This window comes from Dromaius novaehollandiae, chromosome 14, assembly GCF_036370855.1.
Source record: "Dromaius novaehollandiae isolate bDroNov1 chromosome 14, bDroNov1.hap1, whole genome shotgun sequence".
NCBI classification, from domain to species: domain Eukaryota; kingdom Metazoa; phylum Chordata; class Aves; order Casuariiformes; family Dromaiidae; genus Dromaius; species Dromaius novaehollandiae.
The window spans coordinates 8,585,402-8,602,843 of NC_088111.1; the positions used below are offsets into that span (position 1 = coordinate 8,585,402).

General features: G+C 36.2%; 1 protein-coding gene across 5 annotated transcripts in view; it reads left to right on the forward strand.

The window, feature by feature from the left end:
* USP42 (ubiquitin specific peptidase 42) overlaps window positions 1-16,460 on the forward strand; it is a 20,327-nt gene extending 3,867 nt beyond the window's left edge. For 2 of the 5 annotated variants that reach the window (XM_064520246.1, XM_026116103.2), the window contains exons 2-19: window positions 306-543; window positions 1,334-1,534; window positions 2,707-2,817; window positions 2,986-3,088; window positions 3,256-3,323; window positions 3,486-3,556; window positions 4,101-4,183; window positions 6,049-6,160; window positions 6,553-6,693; window positions 6,898-6,998; window positions 7,452-7,590; window positions 8,284-9,021; window positions 9,410-9,498; window positions 10,188-11,693; window positions 12,180-12,472; window positions 13,025-13,107; window positions 13,812-13,854; window positions 15,340-16,460. In XM_064520246.1, the coding sequence (XP_064376316.1) occupies window positions 315-543; window positions 1,334-1,534; window positions 2,707-2,817; window positions 2,986-3,088; window positions 3,256-3,323; window positions 3,486-3,556; window positions 4,101-4,183; window positions 6,049-6,160; window positions 6,553-6,693; window positions 6,898-6,998; window positions 7,452-7,590; window positions 8,284-9,021; window positions 9,410-9,498; window positions 10,188-11,693; window positions 12,180-12,472; window positions 13,025-13,107; window positions 13,812-13,854; window positions 15,340-15,380 (4,152 nt within the window). In that variant the 5' untranslated portion in view covers window positions 306-314 and the 3' untranslated portion in view covers window positions 15,381-16,460. The remainder of the gene's footprint in view (window positions 1-305; window positions 544-1,333; window positions 1,535-2,706; window positions 2,818-2,985; window positions 3,089-3,255; window positions 3,324-3,485; window positions 3,557-4,100; window positions 4,184-6,048; window positions 6,161-6,552; window positions 6,694-6,897; window positions 6,999-7,451; window positions 7,591-8,283; window positions 9,022-9,409; window positions 9,499-10,187; window positions 11,694-12,179; window positions 12,473-13,024; window positions 13,108-13,811; window positions 13,855-15,339) is intronic. The other 3 variants (XM_026116104.2, XM_064520248.1, XM_026116102.2) reach the window with 3 other exon arrangements.
* Window positions 16,461-17,442: the final 982 nt, after the last annotated feature.

Below are 17,442 nucleotides of genomic sequence, written 5' to 3' on the forward strand. Positions count from 1 at the left end.
TTCAGAGAATGCCGTGTGTATTTTTGTGTAGTAAAAAATTACTTCAAAGTTATTATGGATTAAAGCCCTTTGAAAGAAATGTCATCGGTCTCCAGCTCTACAGTAGTTAAAAGTAACTGCTCCAATTTTGAGGGAAGACTGTGTGTTTAGTTTCTGTTTTTTTGGGTTTTTTAATCATTCAGATCAGCTGTTCAGTTCTTAAAATTATTCCTTTGAGATTAAGTCACAGGATTTCTACTATTCTTTTCTTTCTGGAATGCTTCTTCACATTCTTACATCAACCAGAACTTTCTCCTCTGTTGCAGATATGAACAATGACCATAGTTAACAAGCCAAAATCTTCAAAATCTAAAAAGTCGTCCTCCAGACGGTCTGGCAAATCAAAGAAACCCCGTACTAAAAAAATGAAGTCACGCACCGCCAGTTGGGGTCGGGTACCACCTGCAGAAGATCCAAACCAAGTCTCCGTGGACCAAGGACCTGGAGGTGCTATTTATTGTAGATCATCTGAAAAATCTAAACCTTTTGCCCAAAGAGATCTAGGTAACTGTATCTTTCATCCTGCCTTCCTGGCCCCCCCCCCCCCCCTTTTAAAAAGGAAAAACAGTAAATGTCAGGCCTATCCTGCATTCTTGTTGAACTGGTATAAAATGGAACTACACCTGTGAATAAAGACCTCAACAGTAGAGTTTAATTTTCTGAATCCCCTATGACAACTGAAGTGACTAGTGTTGCAAAAGTTAATTTTGGTGTGTTTACAGTCTACAGTGCATTATGGGGAGTTTTTCTTTATAATACTCAGACTCAACCAGGTATTTTCTATTGCACGGGGGACAAAGGCATTTTATCATTGCTGTTTGTGGTTTCCATTAATCACAAGTCTATGAAAGATAACATTGCTTGGAAAAAGATCTGATATTGATAGGGTTACCATCTGTGCTAGTTACTTGCCTATTTCTCTGTCTTTGTTCTTACACTTATTACCATGTAATTACAACTATAACTAGTGGTTTAAGTTACAATAAGGAAAAAGCAATAATCAAGTTAATAATCAGATTGATGAATCTAGATGGAAAGAAACATGGCAAGAGTTACTGAAAATAGAGTAACAGTTTGCACATTAGAATAATTAAAACAGATGAATAAACTATTTTCCAAAACTGTATGTTGACCGGCAAATTTGAATGGCAGTATTAAGGCCGTCTCTATTGTGTTTTTGTGTTATAAATTACAGCTGGTTCTTCCGAGTGCTTAGATACGGAACGCTACTTTTAAAATACCCCTTTTTAAAACAAAATAACACAATCTCTTTTAAAATGTGATTCTCTTGTAGTCGTTAATGACGGAATTGCTCCGCCGCAAAGGATTCTTTTTCCGCCTGAGAAGATTTGTATGGATTGGCAGCAAACACAAAGTGTTGGAGTTGGACTCTACAACCTTGGCAATACCTGTTTCCTCAATTCTGCTTTACAATGTTTGACTTACACACCCCCTCTCGCCAATTACATGCTTTCTCTTGAGCACACCCAATCATGTGAGTACTTTTTAACTTTATTTTAAATCTGCTGGACAGCTCTGAAGGTGAAAGAACATTGGTGATTCTGTGAAAGAAACTCTTAATTTTCCTATTTTACTTGTAGCAGATGGCTTTGAATGTTGTGTTAACGTTGGGCTCAGAATAGCTTATGTAGTGCATTCGTTCATTTAATGCACCATCCTAAAACTTCAAAGAAAGATCGTTTCTTACTTCATGTGAATAATGAAGTGCATTGGAAAGTAATGCATTTAATGAATATTTGACATTTGGGCTTCCTGCTGGTAAGAAGGTGATAAAATTTAGGCTGCTAGCATCATGGATTCTTAGTGTTCCTTCACAGCCTAGTTTCCGTATAATGCACTAGTACTGTGATAAATTATATGTTCACTGTCGAACCATTTAAAAAAAAACATATGAGCTAGTCTCATATGGAATCAAATAGAAATTTCTGTGGGACTGTATTAAAATTGAGACTGATTTTTATCATAAATAAAATTCCTTATTTTTCCACCCTTGAATTCATGTTTTTTGAATTTTGTTTTTGTACTTGAATTTATTTCAACCTAGTAGCCTCTTCTTGTATCCATATATGGATTCTTTGACAAAGGCATCTGTGCACGTTTTAATTTTTCTAGTCTAGTATTTTAGTATGTATTCCCAGAAATTTAACATCATATGCTCATTGTATAGAAAAATTCTTTAAGTTAAGCATCCTTTGGAATAAAGGAAAGTAGAAATACTTGTAGATACATTATTAACCTTTCTTTTCTCCCAAAGGATTCTTATCTCTGTATCACGTAGCTCACCTGACAGTGAGCTGAAAATAACACATGTTCTTTTTTAATGCTGCATCATCAATGTCAAATATTGTTCCTCATACGTTCGGCAATCTGTAGAATTCAAATTCTTGTCAGCTTGCAAATAATGACTTTACAATAGTCATTTAGATTTCTCATCAGAAAATGCATTCTAATACAGAGTTAATGGATATTTTTATTCTACGTAGTGTTGTGCAATAAAATATCACAAGAATCTTGGAGTATTGGCACTTTAAGAGAAGAGAATGGAGAATGGAGATTGTACCTATAACCTAAAGATTTGATTTTGTAAGGTTTTCCATAGCTATTTATATTTGCTAGACTGAGATGCTTTCTTCCTTCACTCTTCAGGTCGTGAGCAAGGCTTCTGCATGATGTGCACAATGGAAACTCACATTAACCAGGTCCTGTGTTGCTCTGATGATGCCATCAAACCTACACCTGTCATCAATGACCTTAGACGTAAGTCATTTCAGATGGTTTTATTTTTACTTATTTATTTATTTTCCAAGATTATTTAATGTGCGTAAACAGTTTTCATAGTCTAATTTTAAGGAAGAGAGAATTTAGAAATACAAGTTTTCTTTCACTTTTACATGAGATAAATATCATAAACTTCTTATTTATTAGGAATAGGAAAACATTTCCGTTTTGGCAGTCAGGAAGATGCACATGAATTCTTACGCTACACCGTTGATGCTATGCAGAAAGCGTGTTTGAATGGAAGTACCAAGTAAGTGTAAACAAATTTATCATTAAATGTTTTCTAGACCTTTTTACTCCTTCGTTTATTATTATAAATGAAAATCTATGTCCATGGTTTTCATTAAAAGAAAAACTCTTTGAAGAGTTAACTCTCTGCCTCAAGTCTTCTGAGCTCTGATTATAATTTATTTTCAGATTAGACAGATCTTCTCAAGCTACCACAGTCATTCATCAAATATTTGGAGGATTTCTAAGATCCAGAGGTACTTTTTAAAAATATTATTATCCTTAGAATTGATCTGTGCCTTTTTGTCTGTTTGTAGTAAAGCAGCTTATAGTGCGACTAAAATAAAATGTGTTAATAATTTAAATTTGCACCATTAATCTATTTCACGTATTGTTAAGCATTTGTATTTTGATTCCAGTAAAGTGCTTGAACTGCAAAGCAGTTTCGGATACCTATGAGGCATTCCTTGATATTACTTTGGATATTAAGGTAAGATGTTCTGTCACTATGGTTCAAGATTTTAAAGGCATCTGTAGCTTTCTAATATAAACTCCATTTACTTAAGAATGTATGCTGTTAACACAAAACAGCTTAGTGGTGGATGGGAAGTGGAGTGAAGTCTGTCTTTCTGTGGAAGCCATGTAATGGTTCCCATGTATGTATTGATTTTAAGCTGGACAAATAATTATTATCATATCTACACACATGATACTATTATACTTCACTGTTTTGTACTACCTCAATGTACATCTAATTGTTATACCGATGGTTTTTCTCTTTATTTATGACAATGCATGTGACAGATTTGCTAACTGTCTGTGGTATCGCACAATTAAGTTATTTTTATGAAAGTAAAATCATTTTAAAATGAGGTAAATGTTCAATGTACTCTGCTCTGCCTTCTTCACAGTCTTCACTGGCTTGCAGTAGGTCTCTTAAGTGTGAGCTAGCAAGGTCCTCTTGTAAACCACTAGTAAGTGTTTGCAGTTTTGAATTTCCAGTAACTTAGTGCTCTACTTTCTTACTCATACAGGCAGCTTCATCTGTCACCAGAGCTCTAGAACAATTTGTGAAACCTGAACAGCTGGATGGTGAAAATTGCTATAAATGTAGCAAGTAAGATTATTACTAATTACGTCTTAATACTGGATATTGATTTAAAGTATTGTATGTCTTAGAGCAGAAGTTATCTTTTGACTTAATTTAGAAACACAGTAATGAGACACAGCTTTTTTTTTTTTTATATCCAATGAATATGCTGAAATAATCCAAAACTTGGAAAATAATACATTTGTTTCCAAGACAGTGATTTTTGTCATTCTGTTTGAATATCTGAAATTGTTTGATAAGAAGTGCAGACATTGAGTCACATTAGAATTCTGTTTCTAATATTGTCTCCACTGGGAGCGGTCAATCTTCCAAACTGTGAAGCTGCACACTGCAATATTCATACGGCCAGAAGTTAAGGACATATCCTATATGTAGTGGTGAGCTGAAGCAGGGAGCTATGGACAGTGATTTGGAGTGGGAGGCAATAACAGCTTCCTGAAGTTGTCACTGTGGAACAAAGTTAGACTGAGTCTAGGTGAACCTGAACAGGCTCAGTGATAGTTAACACTGAATGTCTCTGCTGGCTCACTACACAGTATCCTGCCATCATTCCTGAATCGTAAAAACTGTGGACTACTGTTGTCTGAAATGAGCCACTGTAAACCTAACCTACCATCAGTGAAAGCATATGGAGTTAAGATATCTTACGTGCTGATCTGTATGAACTTCATCCAGCTCATCTGAATTGCGTGATCTCTGGGGTATGGTCAGTATAGTCATACTTCAAGCCACAGGTTTCTGTTTCTTTTCAGTGAGCTTAAAAAGAAAGGTCTTGCACATATGCAGTATCTTTTCTATTTCTGGTAAACTATCCTGTTACTTTAATTTTTTTCCTGATTGACATTATTGACGTTCTCCTCCTGTTTTCTACCATGAATTTTTCTAATAAAGATTGCCATCTCAAAACTTTGTATCTAATTATAAGTTTAATAGAATATTATAAAACACTTCTTTTTTTTTTTGTTGTTCCTGGTCTTTGTTTTGTTTTGTTCTTGACATTATCCCTGGGTTTGGAGTTTTCTGCCTTGTATTTTGACATCAGAATTTGAAAAGAGACTATTTAATTCTTTCCACTTATTTTAACTATCAACAGTATTTTTCTTGATGGTGTAAACTGACATATTTCAGTGTTTGTCTGTCTTTCTCTGTGGTAGTAGTTGAATTTCCCTGCTTACCCTGTATATCCTACCTTTGAGTGGACCACGTAACATATTTACAATTAACTGTTAGTTTCAAAGGATTTCAGATGGTTCGGTCTCTTTCCAGGCAACCTCAGTACATGAAGACTTATTACTGTCAAACGTCTTCCTCCTGTAGAATGACTGTTTGCTTCTATTGTTTTTTTGACATTGATAAATGATCCATTTTGGAAATGCTTTGCAGTTTCTAGTCCTGAGCGCTGAGGCTCCATTTTTACAGTTCTTTTAGCATTTGTATTCCAGCAGAAAGCTGAAAGAATGTATCCAGGACATGAGTTGGACATAGCCACTTTTGCGTAACTATAAGTGCACCTTGGGTTACATGCTAATGTGCTCTCGTGAGAGATTCACGTTCCTGCTGCGTTATGAGTTGTTGGCGAGCCTTCCTTTTTGGCATAACAAAGATACATGTTCAGACATTTGTTTGGCTATCAAAAGATAATGTTCTAAATCCTTTATTCTTTGTTCTGTAGAGCTGTCCTCTTATATCCTGCTATCTTCTCTGTATTAGCAAACCTGAAATGCAGTGTATGGATTTATGAAAAGAAAAAACATATTATGCAAGTAAATATCATTCAAATAGCATAAGCATGTGTGAGACATGAAAACTTGTTTGACTTTTTTGGGGAAAAGAAAGACACTTTTAAACAATTGTCTGTGCTTGTTTTTAAGGTGTAAAAAGATGGTTCCTGCATCAAAGCGGTTTACAATACATCGTTCTTCCAATGTTCTCACAATATCCCTGAAAAGATTTGCAAATTTCACTGGTGGAAAGATCAACAAGGTATATATACAACTGTAATGCAACCTCATCTTCTTGGAATGGGAGATTTCCTAAAGCAGAATACTCATTTAAAATTTGCTAATGTCAGCAAACAATAGCTATAGACTGTAGATGTCTAAGAAAAATCAATACAACTACTATGTCTTATTTTTAGTGTTGGGGTGCCAGTAAAGTTCCTGTGTGCCAGTAAGCATATACTCTACTCTTAAAGAGCTGACTTCACAGAAAACAGTTTTCGCAATTTAAATTGCTAAATGTTATTAATGGGAAGGCCTATTTTTAATGGGCCATAAAATATATACTTCTAGTCTGTGTTTTTTAGAAGTGTTTTTCTCAGGCTATTTCATAAGGTATTTCAGGATAGTCTTTGAATCCTTTTGGTCTCTCTTTAGGATGTAAAATATCCTGAATATTTGGATCTTCGAGCATATATGTCTCAGTCAATTGGAGAACCACTGCTCTATGCCTTATATGCAGTCCTGGTACATAGTGGTGTTAACTGTCATGCAGGACACTATTTCTGCTACATAAAGGTAAATATCAACTTCATCTCTAACAGGGTAAAATCTGTACTGAGAAAGACAAACTTTCATTAAAATGTTTTTGTTAACCACCAGTTTTAGGGGAAAAGGTTTTGTTGCAAATTTTGTTTGATTTGTTTTGGCGTGTTCTTTGTTCCATAGTGTTCTATCTGATTTCATTTAGAAAACGTGCAATTCATCTGCCTTTATTTGCAGGCTGGTAATGGACTTTGGTACCAGATGAATGATGCCTCTGTAGTCCTTTGTGACATCAAAACAGTTCTCAGTCAGCAAGCTTATTTGCTTTTTTATATCAGGTAATAACAAGTATTAAAATGTGTTTAGAATACCTTTACGATCCTGTTATTGATATTTTTCTTCCTCTTAAGTGTTTTTCTTACTGTGCTAGGAAAAAAAAATTACTATTTTCATAATTCAGTTCTACCTAATCTGAAATTCCCCATGTCATTTATTATCTTTCATTGCTTGGTCTTAAACTGCTGCACTTGTGTAAATTGCTACCTATCTGCTATCTGTAGCTGGCTGATTTAGAAAAGAGAAGAAAAGTGTAAGGATGAGTTACTGCTCTAAAAGGGACAGACATTGTAGTAAGACCATTAACTAGTTTTCAGTTTGTAGCGTTGGTTAAGTCTTCTGTATACAAGTCTTCTGTGTCATATAAACTGCTCCTATAAAATTATAGGATGGGATTTAACACAAGAGTAGGCTGAAAGAACATCTCTAAACTGCAATCACTGTTGTTTCCCAAGGCGCTATGATTTGACGCTTGGAGAACGTGCTTTTTACTTACCAGCACCGTCTTACCCTCGTTCATTCCTTGGTCAGCGGGGGACTAACAATAAGCAGACCGGATTTATGGGACCACGGCTTCCTCCTCACATGATTAAGGTAATTTTTGGTGGGCAGATAACCGTTCCAAATTGATAGTGGTTTGTTGGGTTTTTTTGTTTTCTTTCTAAAGCATCCGAGTTTTATTTTTGCTCCCACGCTGCAGCTTTCTTCACAGCCCTCATATTTCAGCCAGAATCATTCAAATAGTGGCTAATACTAAGCTGTGCAGCCATGCTACTTCATTACTTTTTTCTTTCAACTCAGCTTCCTAAAGCTCCGAGAAATTCCTAAAGCCTGAGACAATTTAGGTAGACCCTACTAATGCTTAAATCATTTTAAAAGAAAAAAAAAAGATTTTTTTTTTTCTTGCAGTGTCACTTTAGCTGATACAGTGAAATTAAATTGGCTTGCTCCTGAGCACTGGAACAACTATTCCAGGGTTTTCAGGGAATGTTTTCAGGGGAAAATTTATATATATACACATATATATTTGGGAGTAGCTGTAATCAGCGTTAAGTTGTTTGGATGGGATATTAAAAATGATACTCATTTGCTGCAAATCTGCAGAAAACCAAAAGTAGGAATTAAACCCACTTGTTGGACTTGCATATATAATTAAAGTGAAGTGTTTTTTCTATGTAGGTGTTGAGGCAATTTAGAATTATTTAGTGGGAGAGTTTTATGTTCTGGAATTTTAAATGCCGTGTGTTTGCATATACCTATCTCGCAATCTCTTCTTTTTAAATACAGAATTCAAGTCGTTTAAATGGAAATGGATCTCTAAAAGAGGATCCCAATACCGTTGGTGTCACCCTGAAAAGGCCATCTTCAGCTCCCCCAACAGCTTGCGTTCAAAACTGGGCAATTACCAGGCCTTCAATTACTGATCCCTCAAAAAAACAGAAGATCACTATCAGTATTCACAATAAATTGCCTGCACGTCAGACTGTGTCGCAGCCTGACTCTCTTAGCAGTGCTGTGGAGGATGAGGATCTAAGCAAGCCTGTTCCTTCATCCACAATTACAAATTCTTCTGCAGCAGAGTCTACCTCAAATGCATCTACAATGTCAGTTGCTACTAACATTTCCAAACAAGAAGTTCCTGATGAAATTTTTGTCGAGCCAGCAGTGAATGGAAATCCTAAACTCAGCTCTGATAACACAGTCCCTTACGGTGCAGAATCTTCAGGAAAATCTGAGGAGGAGTCGAAGGGCTTATTTAAAAGGAATTGCAACGTAGTATCTTCTAATGGAATTTTGATTGGAAAGGTAGTCCGTACATTGCAGAATTCCCATTCTTCCTGTCAGAATGCTGAAGAAGAAAGATCCCAGCATGAGCTGCCAAAAAATGATTCATTAAATGGTGCTATTAGTTTAGATAATGAATCTAAAGAAAATGGACTGAAACTTGATGATTCCACTTGCCAAGTACAACCTGTTAAACCTTCAGAGATTTTCTTTTCTAAAACAAATGGATTGCTTGAAACAGTGAGTTGTGTTTGTTTCATCCGGAATTTCTCACGTATGATGTATTCAGGAATATTGTAATGTTCCTAATTCAGGTGAAAGGCTGAGGAAAATAACTGGCACAAATTTAGCCATAGCACTTACTGTGCTATTATCCCATTAGAATTTGCAGAGCTGAGCTGATATATTAGAACATGTCAACTGAAGACAACTTTATCTGAGATGATACTTCATAAGAGTTTCATAAGGTCTATTTGGGGGGGATGGGTGGGGTTATGTTTAAAATGTGGCTAATGCATATCACTCAAAGCAATCTTTCTTCAACATCTAATATAGAAATTTTACGAGCAGTAGTTTTCTGCTACAGATACTGTCTATCTATCTGCTAACTTCTGTATTTTAATTGTAGATGCCTATAGCTTTGCCTCCAGTCCCTCAAGAAATCATCTTAGAATCCCTCACATACAGCCAGTTGAACAGCTTGTCAGAGGAAATAAGGTAAAATGAGTATGCTTTGATTAAAATAAGATTTTATACAAGTTTATCATGGGTTTACCTATTTACCAGTACCATTTAATTGAAAGATTTAAATCAATAGAGAGAATTCCACACTGCATATACACTGCTATGAACAGAACCAGTGATCAGCACCGTGCTTATTATTCTGATATTAAAAACATGTTGATGCCTCATGGAAAACCTTGGTTTCCACACAGAATGTTTTTCAGTTTTGTTGTATTGTCTGTAATACTGTCTGTATTCCTCTTTCCCTTTTTTTCACTTCTGTAGATGCATGCATGAATGTAAAATGTAAAGTATAAATTTCTGCCATCTGCCTTCCCTTGTGTTTGGGAGAGAGAGGGAAACCTATGTAATCACTTATTTGTTTTTTAGGTGACGGAGGAGCAGATATGGTGGGTTTGGCTATTGATGTGACTCAGAGCAGCAAGTGGAGAGAGACAGATAGTTTTTCAATGCAATACTTTCAGAAGTAAGGAAAAAAAACCCTCTTTTCTGGGAGCTGAGGAAGGTGTAATAATCAGAAGATAGATTTCTAAAGGGAATGTCTTTCAGAGTTTTCCAGTAGCTGTCAGTTCTTTACTTAACAGGAGTTTACTCTTAATGTTCATCTTGTAGATTGACTTTTTTGGCCAAAGTGACAAATGCTTTTTTTTTTTTTGGTGCAGTGTCCCTGGACCTCAAAAATCTTCTGAGAATGATGCTCTTATGGAAACTGTAGTGATGGAAGCACTGTTTGTTTATGAAGAATCCAGGAAGGTTCCTTCTGACTTTAACTGTGAGGTCGAGAATCTTTTTGTTCAATCAGATTCTGAAACCGTTTCTACCAAAGAAGAAGTTGCTGAAAGTATTGTAACAAAAGCTGATAATGCACATCCCAATATCAATGGCCAGCACAAGGTCCGGAAAAGATCCTTGGACGCTGAGGATGAATTCCTTGGGCAGTGTGTGTCTGAAGAGAGTGCAGACAAAGACAAACCAAGAAGATCAAAAGAATCTGAACTCATTTCAAAAGAAAATCCTTTGTACATCAAAGGGTCTCCTGTGACTGAAGAGAAATTAGGGCAAACTTCCTCTATAAAGTCTGACATTGAATGTAGTTCTAAAAAACTTGCATCTCTAGATATTACAGACAAATGCCAAGATACAAAAGACATTTCTAATAACTATATAGAAGTACCGCCTGTTAATGACTCTTCAATTACAAAGCTGGATAAAGTTTTGGAGAGTCAATTTTCTAGAGAAAGCGAGGGACTGAGTAATAAAAAATGTGAAGAATACAAGCATAGGAAAAAATATAAGAAAAAAATATATGACTCTAAAAAAACTGACAAAGAGCACTACCGAAGGAAGAGAGAACACTCTGACACTGAAGAGAGGGAGAAGCAAAACAGAAGCAAAACAGATGGTCATTCTCACAAGAGGAGGTGCTCTCGCAGTGTGGAAACAAATAAGCAAAATCGTCATAAGCAGGAGTACTGCAACGGAAGCAAGTACAGATCTTCCCATAATGAAAGAAACAGCCCTGATAATGGCAGAAGCTCAGGAAAATATCCTCGCTACAGATCCCGAAGCAGAGGGAGAACAGAACAAGACAGAAATAGGTATTATCATTCCAAAGGGGAGCGAACTTGGAGCAGAGAAAGATACTATCAGGATGAACCACGGAGATGGGAAAAATGTAGATACTACAACGATTACTATTCCTCTCATGCAACGAGAGATGGTAGAGAGAGAAAGTTCTCTCATTGTGATAAAGACTTTGACAAATCGAGTCAAGCTTACAACAACAGGTCACATAAGGATTATCATTACAAAAGCAGATGGCTTCACAATTCACTCTCTCGAGAGGAAGATGTGCATCACTTTAGCAGTCACAGAGCAGACTCGCATCATTGTTCAGTACCTCAGCAGCAATCTGAAAAATATTCTCGTGAAAGACATGCACTTCCACCCATGTCAGTTCATTCAAATTTTGAGGACTCCTCCCAGAATGATGAAAAAGAAAGAAACAGAAAAAGAAAATATTCCCGTGCAGAGGGGAGTGAAAGCGAAATAGAAAAGAAACGCAGAAAGATAGAAAAAGAGCTTTCAGGTGATCAAAAATTGAAAAAATACAAGAAGGTCAAGAAGAAAAAGAAGTCCAAAGATAAACATCGAGAGAAGGATTACAAGTAAGCAAGGATTACAGCATAATCAGCAATTTTTTCCTAATTCTTTTCTGGTTATTTCTCATGTCTTCCCCTTTTTCATTGTTTCTAAATTATTTATATGGCAGAATCTGGCTGGGGATCATGTCATTAGGTCAATCACGTGAAGATAGGAAAGATATGGCCGAACTGTTAGAATGTTAGAACTGGACCACATAGTTAGAACCACATCTGCACGCAGTTCTTGATTAGGTTACAACAATTTTTTTTTTAATTGCATATATTCCAGAACTAGCCCTGGGTAATGATTTGTGTACACACCAGGACCTATTGTCCTTCAATCTCTGAGGGCATAAGTTTGCTACACCTAAAGTAAGCTAGATGTGCAGAAATTACCACAGAGTAGCTGACACGCTGCAAATCGTCACCTGTGGTAAAATAAATAAAGTTTCATATATGCATCAAGTGCCACATCTGTTTTGCTATTATTAACTTGCATGTTTCCTTCAGACTTTATGATTTGGATTTCTCTGTGCTCCACTTTGACAATGACAATCGCAAACGTAAGAAAAAGAAGAAAAAGAAGAAACACATCAGGAAACTGAAAGGCTTCTTGGAATACTTAGATCCTCGTTTCCAGAAAAAAACACGGGAGAAGAAGGAAGAATCCCGTCCTCCAGATGGCTATTTATGTGAGCAATACAGAAACCAGGGCAGTAAACAACTCCACAAGGAAGGGAAGCCTTCCAGTGCAGGTGAAAGCAAGAAATACAGTTCCATCACATCCAGCGAGTATATGAAAGGTAAGGGGCCACAGGAAGTTTACAGGGTTCTTTTTAACTCAAACAGAGAATATTTCAAATTGTTTTTAAAAGCTTGTGTGATGCAAGCTGCACAGTATATCATGCCTTCCGAATAGTCTGCATTAATTAAAAATAGCTGATAGGCTATCTTTTTTTTCCATTTTTGAATGACTGCTAGGAAAGAAAGTCTGAAATACAACTGCAAAGGGCTGAAGGGCAAGTAATTTTAATTTGATGTGATGGTTAAGTGGGGAACCAGCAGGAGAGATGCAAGATGCCGTTGGTCTGATTAACTGGTTAATTTTAGGCAGCTGTATCTTGAAAATGAATATAGTAGGTAGACAGGAGGTTCCGTAGTCAACATGGGAGATGGTGACATGAGACTCCCAGACTAGTAATGTTATATCAAAACACCATCTTCCAAAAAAGACCGCTAGAATAAATGATTTCATTAAAATGCTATGCTCAGCTATTTCATAACATAGAAACAGTGGTGACTGCTTATTCAGAGTAACATAAGTTGGTGATAATACTGAAATATTTTTGTTTCAGATATAGATCTGCCTTCTCCTAAGCACACTGAATTTGCAGTTATTAACCCTCCAGAGGACGCTTTGCAATTTAACACCTGGAGAGTATGTTAAATTCCTGCTACTGTTTTATTTACTTGTGCTTTTTTCTGGTAGTATAGGCTTAAAAATTCAGAGAAATGGGCTGATGAAACAGCTCTTTCCCAGTTTTTAATATAAAAAAATCAGTTCGGTACATCTCTTTATAGAAGGACTAAATACAAGCTTGCGTGCCTAACTGAATTCATGCTGAACTCTTTGCTGTTGCTTGTCATAGTTCTGACTTGGACTCTCAGTAGATAATACAGTTTAAATTTATTATTTTTAGAATTAGGCAATGAAGAAGACTGCACACTGTAATAAATTCAATATCTAAAATCAAGTTTGACAACATTTTCCCGGGGAATTTTTCTAAACAGAAGTGTGTATTATAAAATGACTTCTTAGATTAGATGCCTGTTAGCTGACATGAAGACACAGTCCCAGTTAATCAGATGTTTTAATAAACATTTATAAGAAGAAGATAAATTGCTCAATCTTTTAACATTATTTGATTTACTTATAGGGTTACAGAGATGTACAGATTCAACAAAGCTGTTGAGTTTTTAAAAGCTCAATATCTTTTGAATATAATATTAATATACAATCCAGATATTTATTTGCCTGTATAGCATATCACTACTCTGTAAAATATCAGCTAAATTATTGGCAACACTGCAGTTCTTAAAAACAAAGAAGACCCCCCCCAACGATCTATTTTCCTCTTATAGATAACTGAAGTAATCCCTGAAGAAGACAGCTCACTATCCAAAGGCAAGTTTTATTCTTAGATTTGCTATGTTTTATACCTACCCAGAATTTAACAATTGGTTTAACTGCCAGTGACCATCCTGTTTATTAATGGTCCAGCTCATTCGAGCATAGAGAACGTAGGAACTTCATCTTCTTGCATTACAGCTGAATTCATTTCAACATTTGAGAAGTTCAATCTTAGAATAAATTTTCATTTTCAAAAATTCCTTGTGGTTCCCATGTTGAGGTAAATTGCCACAGTCAGACCATAGATTCTTGCACTGGAAAGTTTGCTCAGGACGAAGAGGAAGCGCAGTTGTTGAAAAAACAGCACAATTGTATTGCAGGGCATTTGTGAAATGAAGTCTGTCAAATACTTGTATTGTAAATACAGACATTTTTAAGGATAAGGCTGTAGAAAGAATCCTGATTGTTCTAAATTTTAAGTATCTCTGTTCTAGATGATAAATCAGGAACAGCACAGACAAAAATGCATCTGGTCTAATACTATTTTGGCTTTAATAAATTCTCTGACCAGCAGATGGCAAACTTGTTTTTTTTAAAAACAGTCAGAAGTGTAGGAAGAAAGCAAGCGTTTTACATCCAGTAACACAAGTCAGGTGCATTGAGATCACTGGGCTGTGTAGGTGAACAAAATGTTCCGTATGAACAGTAATACCCCCCCCCCCTTGCAACACAAGCAGGATAGAACTGGGGGCTGTGCAAGGCAATTATGGTAAGTATAAGAATCTTAGTATTTCATCAGATCTGAGGATGTTAATTAGCTTTATTCATCTTGTGGAAGGTGAGTCTTAAAAAAAAAATGGGTCTCTTAAATAGGATTTTATGAATGATGGGATCGAATCCCCCAAAAAAAGCTGCTTGGGCTGTGTGTTTTTAGGGGGTACTGAACCTCCCAGCTAAGCTAGGGACAGACTAGGAGCAGCTGAGAAGGAATTGTGAGGTTGTGCCTTTTCACCTGGACTCATGTTACTTTGAATAAATTAACAAGGATGAAATTGCCTAGTGATAACTTTTGATTTAAGGAAAATCCAGATAGATGAAAGAAGGAGCAGCTTTAAAGCAGTTAATTTCCTGCATTCTTGCATGTTTTTCCTAACAAGTTACTAAAGGCTTCTGGTTTTGTGGATAAGATTTGGTCAGCTTGACCACAAGATCATTAGTAAAACAAGAATGCTGACGCGTTAAACCTCTAGGCACAGCTTCAACCATATTTAAATTACCTAAGGTCTACCAGCTGCTGCTCAAGCAGGTAGCTTTGTCCGAATCTTCTGTACAGTGCACCAGTCTTACTGAAATGCAGTCAGCTTTAATGCAAGGGTTTTGGAAGCCTTCCTCTGGAGTCAGTTCAGTCCTGTAGTCACAGAGCAGATCAAGCTGTGTGCAGGTTCAAGTCTTCACTGTCTGGAAATGAAGCCACTGAGCCAGCCAGTTTTATATCGAACAACACGACACGGAATGACATTGCTGCCTTTTGTTTTTCAGATGCAGAGCTTACTGATGGAAGCCTTCAATACTCAAACTAAATCTACCATCAAACCCAACAACTTATTTACCATCAAACCCAACAACTTATTTACCATCAAAACCAACAACCTACCATCAAAACCAACAAATAAACATCATCAAAACAATACTAACCATCAAAACGTAAAAATTATCAGAACAATAAAATTACCATCAAAGCAAAACCCAATCATAAGTGGTGCTTCAGATTTCTGTACAGAATTTTACCATGAAAGAACTTTTTTTTAGTTTTTAACTTGAGACTTTCTTTTTTAAAATGTACTTGTAATCCAAAAGGGTGGAAACTTTCTACAACTGCTGAACATTGTAAATTACCATGTAAATATCTCACTGAAAATAATGCCCTGGAATAGAACATCTCAAATGCTGCTTAATTACAGACTCAGGTTGATTGTGTGTTATTCATGTAATGTTACTCCAAGTTAGACATCTGGTGCAAGAGAGACCAGGAAACCACGGAATTATAAAAATTGCAACTGACAGTCTGTATATTTAATTTAAAGACTTATTTAAAATTTCACAAGCTCTCAAATAACTAGAGTTTTGCAAGAGCTTCATCTTTTTTCTGTGATGTCTGACACTAGAAACTAATTTACTTCACATATTTAGTTATATTCAAGATCTGAAGAAAATGTTCTGGTTTTCAACAGTGTGAAACATACTGATCAGAATATACTGTTCTGAATGTATCTCAGACTATTTGTATACTCTCCCATATGTTTTTATTACTTTTTTTTTTATATAGTGTCACTTGTCTTGACTTAGTCTCAGTTGTCTGTTTTGTCCCGCTAAAGTTTCTAGTTACAGACAAATTCATACTGTGATTTTTATTTTTATTATTAAATGCTATCAAACTGTGATGCACTTATTATTCACTGGTCCTGCATCAGGAGATGAGTGGGGAACCTGTATTAAATACAGTTCATCTGAATAATCTGTCTGGTTTATACAAGCTGTGTTGTTCAGAGATGTCTAAACTTTGATCTTTGTTTTTTTAAAGATAAAAAGCACTTGCCCCACTGTAAATATATAGCATGTAAAATTTATATAGTATATAAATACAGCAAAGTTAAAATGGGTTTTACTTGAGTTTTACTTGAGTTATTTAACATGCAATATGTCATGTGAATTGACAGCTTTCAGAGTGTGTTTGATAATCAAGAAATCAGATCTTCCTTTCAGTGGTAGGTGAGAAGATGCTGTTGGTGTGACCCAGAGAAGATAAGTAAACTTGGGACTTCAACTGCCTAGACGAGAATGCAGAAGTCTTTCTCCTTTGAAGTTAAAAGCTTCCAAAAAGGTTGAAAGCTCAGCTGTAGCTTTCCACTGTATGTGACACTAAGAAAGGAGCAAGGTTAATGTTTTACTAACTACTTAAAGTAATATTTTGGTACATGGAGAACACCGTAAAGCCAAACCATAAGTGTACCCTGCATAATGTTCCTATGGCAACAGTTATGTGACGTTACATAAAGTAACATGACAAAGAAAACACACACCTTTCCTGTATCTGGCTTTTTTTTCTCTTTTGTCCTTTGGCTCCAAGATTTTGTATCTCGTCTCTTGTCTAATGAATAACTCTGGGCTACATGTATAAAAGGACTTCAGCTGTAGAGTGCTGTGCTTAGTCACTTCGGAGCTCCAGAAGCAACAACCGCATAACCTAGCTAATGAGCAGCAAGTGGAGGGAGGGCAGGTAAAGCTCTGGAGAAGCTGGCTGGGTGATGGCTATTCCTAACAGGGCGGGGGGAGGTCGACTGCAGCTACCTGAGGAGCAGAGATTGGATTTTTTGTCACTCATATTTGATTGAGACTCAGGGAAGGGAACTAACAAAGTGTTTGCTCTATTTGGGGTGGTCCTTAAGGGACAACAGCTCTTAATGGAGCAAGAGCTGCAAGTATACGCTCGTACCAGTAGCGTACTTTACTGAAACGGTCTGGTTTGCAGCTGAAGGTTTTCCTCTTTAACCTAGTAATTTAAGTTACTGTGCTGCTTAGATGTACGGAAATTAGGGAAATTTTTACTTAAAAGAGTAGTTATAATCAATGCTGTAAAACTGA